The sequence below is a fragment of the Gastrolobium bilobum genome, unplaced genomic scaffold (assembly GCF_033153095.1).
Source record: "Gastrolobium bilobum isolate Gb01-03AN ecotype WA unplaced genomic scaffold, APGP_CSIRO_Gbil_v1 utg97794, whole genome shotgun sequence".
Taxonomy (NCBI): Eukaryota; Viridiplantae; Streptophyta; class Magnoliopsida; order Fabales; family Fabaceae; genus Gastrolobium; species Gastrolobium bilobum.
This window is the reverse complement of record NW_026898979.1, coordinates 11,110-14,064: the sequence shown is the minus strand read 5'-3', so window position 1 is coordinate 14,064 and position 2,955 is coordinate 11,110. Positions and strand designations below refer to the sequence as shown.

Sequence of the window (2,955 nt, the reverse complement as noted above, 5' to 3'; positions counted from 1 at the left end):
CAAATAGTCAAATACTAAACAACTCTCTAAATACGCAGATTTTTGTATTCATATTGATATTAATGCATGATTTGTTGTAGATTGCATACTCTCATTATCCCCACGTGCTCGATTCTTTGAGTTGTGTCTATGGGACTAAGCCAGAGTTCGGATGCGAGTCCAAAAATTACGGTATTTATGCCCCTCACCAGATGGTGTCGGCGGAATTCGAAAGGAGGTACTCTCCGACTGCTCCTGAAGATGGATAAACCAACCTCAAAGCCGCAGAAAGCAGAAGAAAATGCTGTCGTCACGGACAGGATCAGTGATCTGCCTGATGCAGTCTTATGCCACATCCTATCATTCCTTCCAACTAAAATCTGCGTGACTACGAGCATTTTGTCTCGCAGGTGGCGCAATATCTGGAAGGATATTCAGGTCCTGGACTTTCCGTACGATTATAGCGAGGATTCCGAGCATTTGGCTGTTTTCATGAATCGGTTTCTAGCTCTGCGAAAGGGTTATGATATTCGAGTGTTTCGACTCTCGTGTTTTTACGCCAACAGTACAGACTCCAAGTCAATGGCTAAGTGGGTCCAAGCCGCCATTGGGCCTAACCTGGAGGAACTGCTGCTTCGACTGAATCTTGATTTGGGTTTTGTGGTGCCTAACACTCTCTTCACTTGCAGCAGCCTCGTGTCACTGACTTTGGACTACGGAATCCGCATAGAAAAGCCTCCAGCAGTTTTTTTGCCATCCTTAAAGATGCTTGAGATAGAGTACGTTTGTTTGTCACATGATTTTATTGAAACCCTCCTCTGTGGCTGCCCTGCCCTCGAAACTCTGACTTGGCATATTTTTGCCGAATGCTCTACCAAATTCCGCGTCCCTTCTTCCTTGAAGAGATTGGAGTTACTAGTTTGTTCTACTCCTTGGGAATCTTACCTGGATATAGATGCGCCACGTCTTGAGTACCTTTATATCGTCCATGAGAGTAGCTCCTTTCATTGCAAGGTTACCAATTTACATCATATGGTGCATGCACATCTTGATATTGAACCAAAGGACGAAGCATCTGTCAACAGTTTTCACAAGCTTATCCGAGCTCTTTGCGGAACAAAATATCTACATTTGGGTTCTTGGTCAACAGAGGTCAAGTTTTATTATCACTATTCTTCTTCGTCTTTTTTTTTTAATGAATTCTGTACTAATATTGTATATTATATAACTTCTTGTTGTCTTGCAGACCCTACTTTGTCCCCCAATTATAGATTTACCGAATTTTTGCCACTTACGTAGGCTAGAGATCACTTTTCCATGTTTCAACTCAAATTTCCTGATAAAATTGCTTCAGAAATGTCATGTACTTCAAGTTCTCAAAATTCATCACTGGAGGGTTTGTTGAGCTTTCAAGTTTAAAGTTTTGACATATATTAAATATATTCTTTGCTTCCATTCATTAGTGTCGTTTTTCCTTTTTACCGCCAGAAACAGAAACCATTACATTTACAAAGTTGGGCGCAGCCAACAATGGTTCCTAATTGTCTTCGATCACACCTGACCTCTGTTCAGTTTGAAGGATATCGAGGACTTGGAGATGATCTGGAATTTGCTGATTATATTTTACGATATGGATTTGTTTTGAAGGCAATGAACATTTATACCCACAGATCGTTGGACTCTGGGGGAAAGTTGTATAATATTCACAGAAAATCATTATATGCTATACCACGGGGCTCTAGCGTGTGCCAACTTAGTTTTTCATGAGCTGAATGTCACTACTAAGGTATGAACTCTCAACATCTTCTTCTAAGTGGTTATCTCTCAGATCTCTTCTCTCTCTCTCCTTCTTACCAAACTCTGATTCTTAATGAATCAAAGATCACTAGAATTTGGTTTATTTTGCACAAATAGATGTACCTTTGTTCTTATATGTATATCACCACATTTTATAACTATACAGTGGTGGAATTGCATAATTCCATGTCCCCAGAGTTACTAAATTTTCTTTGATAAAATTATGTTCTGACAATGCCTAATATAGGATTGGCCCCCCTCCAAAAAAAAAAATATTATAGTTTTTGCTCCTGCAACATTTTTCTCTTATATTTTTAGTTTTGTTTTATTTTTATTTTTTATTACAACCATTATCATTATTTTTTTGTTTTTTTCTTTCCTTTTCCGAAATCTTGTATTTTATTTTTTGGGCTCATTGACATTGACTGTCGATCGCAACTGGTTTTGGTAAAAGTGTTTAGGCACCATATACTCTCCTCCTGGATCCCAAACCTCTTGTATTCAGGAAAATTATTTGAGCATGATACTCCACAACAATTAAAACCTTTGTACGCTCCTCTTCCATTTTTGCAAAGTTGCTTCTTATGCTATTGGAAGTACAATCAGCTTGAAGAGAATCTTTAAGCTTTTTATCAATTTGCTTAATAACATCAATATAGACTTTTTTAAGAGTATGAGAGCTACAGAACTGATTAACCTTGCAATAAATATTGTCATAAGCCATACCATTTCTGAGCAATGTCTCATGGACAATTTTCCTAGGATGTGAAAAGAAAGTAGAACGAAAAGCTGAATAACAAGTAGTAACTGTTAGTAGTGAATTTTGCATGGTTTAACAATTGTATTTTAAATATCCAAAAAAAAAAAAAACAATTGTATTTTAAGTTTTCTTTGGTTGTTGATGGTTCAAATGCTGTGAAAAAGAACCAAAAGTGTATAAAATGGGCCCATTAAGGTGGTTGAGTAAATAATGGCAGACTTGTAAATTTTTATATTTTTCCATGCCATGTGATAACAGGGAAGCATAGTGCGAAATTGCTGATGTGGCGAATTTTGGACCATTGGATGGACAGCAAAGTAGAAGGGACTTGGAATTTTCAACATGTTAAATTTGATTTTTTTTACTGAAGTCACATAGAGAGCCTTTTTAGTTTTTCATTTTTTTCTAGTTTTAGGGAA

General features: G+C 37.3%; 1 protein-coding gene across 1 annotated transcript; it reads left to right on the top strand.

Moving 5' to 3' along the window:
- The first annotated feature begins 240 nt into the window (after window positions 1–240).
- Window positions 241–1,746, top strand: LOC133286056 (FBD-associated F-box protein At4g10400-like). The gene is made up of 3 exons (XM_061483399.1): window positions 241–1,131; window positions 1,226–1,375; window positions 1,468–1,746. The coding sequence occupies exons 1-3, from the start codon at window positions 241–243 to the stop codon at window positions 1,744–1,746; spliced, it is 1,320 nt and encodes a 439-aa protein (XP_061339383.1).
- The last annotated feature ends 1,209 nt before the right edge of the window (window positions 1,747–2,955 follow it).

Coding starts and splice junctions, on each gene's coding strand:
- LOC133286056 (XM_061483399.1), top strand. CDS start 241: ATGGATAAACCAACCTCAAAGCCGCAGAAAGCAGAAGAAAATGCTGTC. Junction 1,132..1,225: donor TGGGTTCTTGGTCAACAGAG/GTCAAGTTTTAT, acceptor GTTGTCTTGCAG/ACCCTACTTTGTCCCCCAAT. Junction 1,376..1,467: donor TCAAAATTCATCACTGGAGG/GTTTGTTGAGCT, acceptor TTTTACCGCCAG/AAACAGAAACCATTACATTT.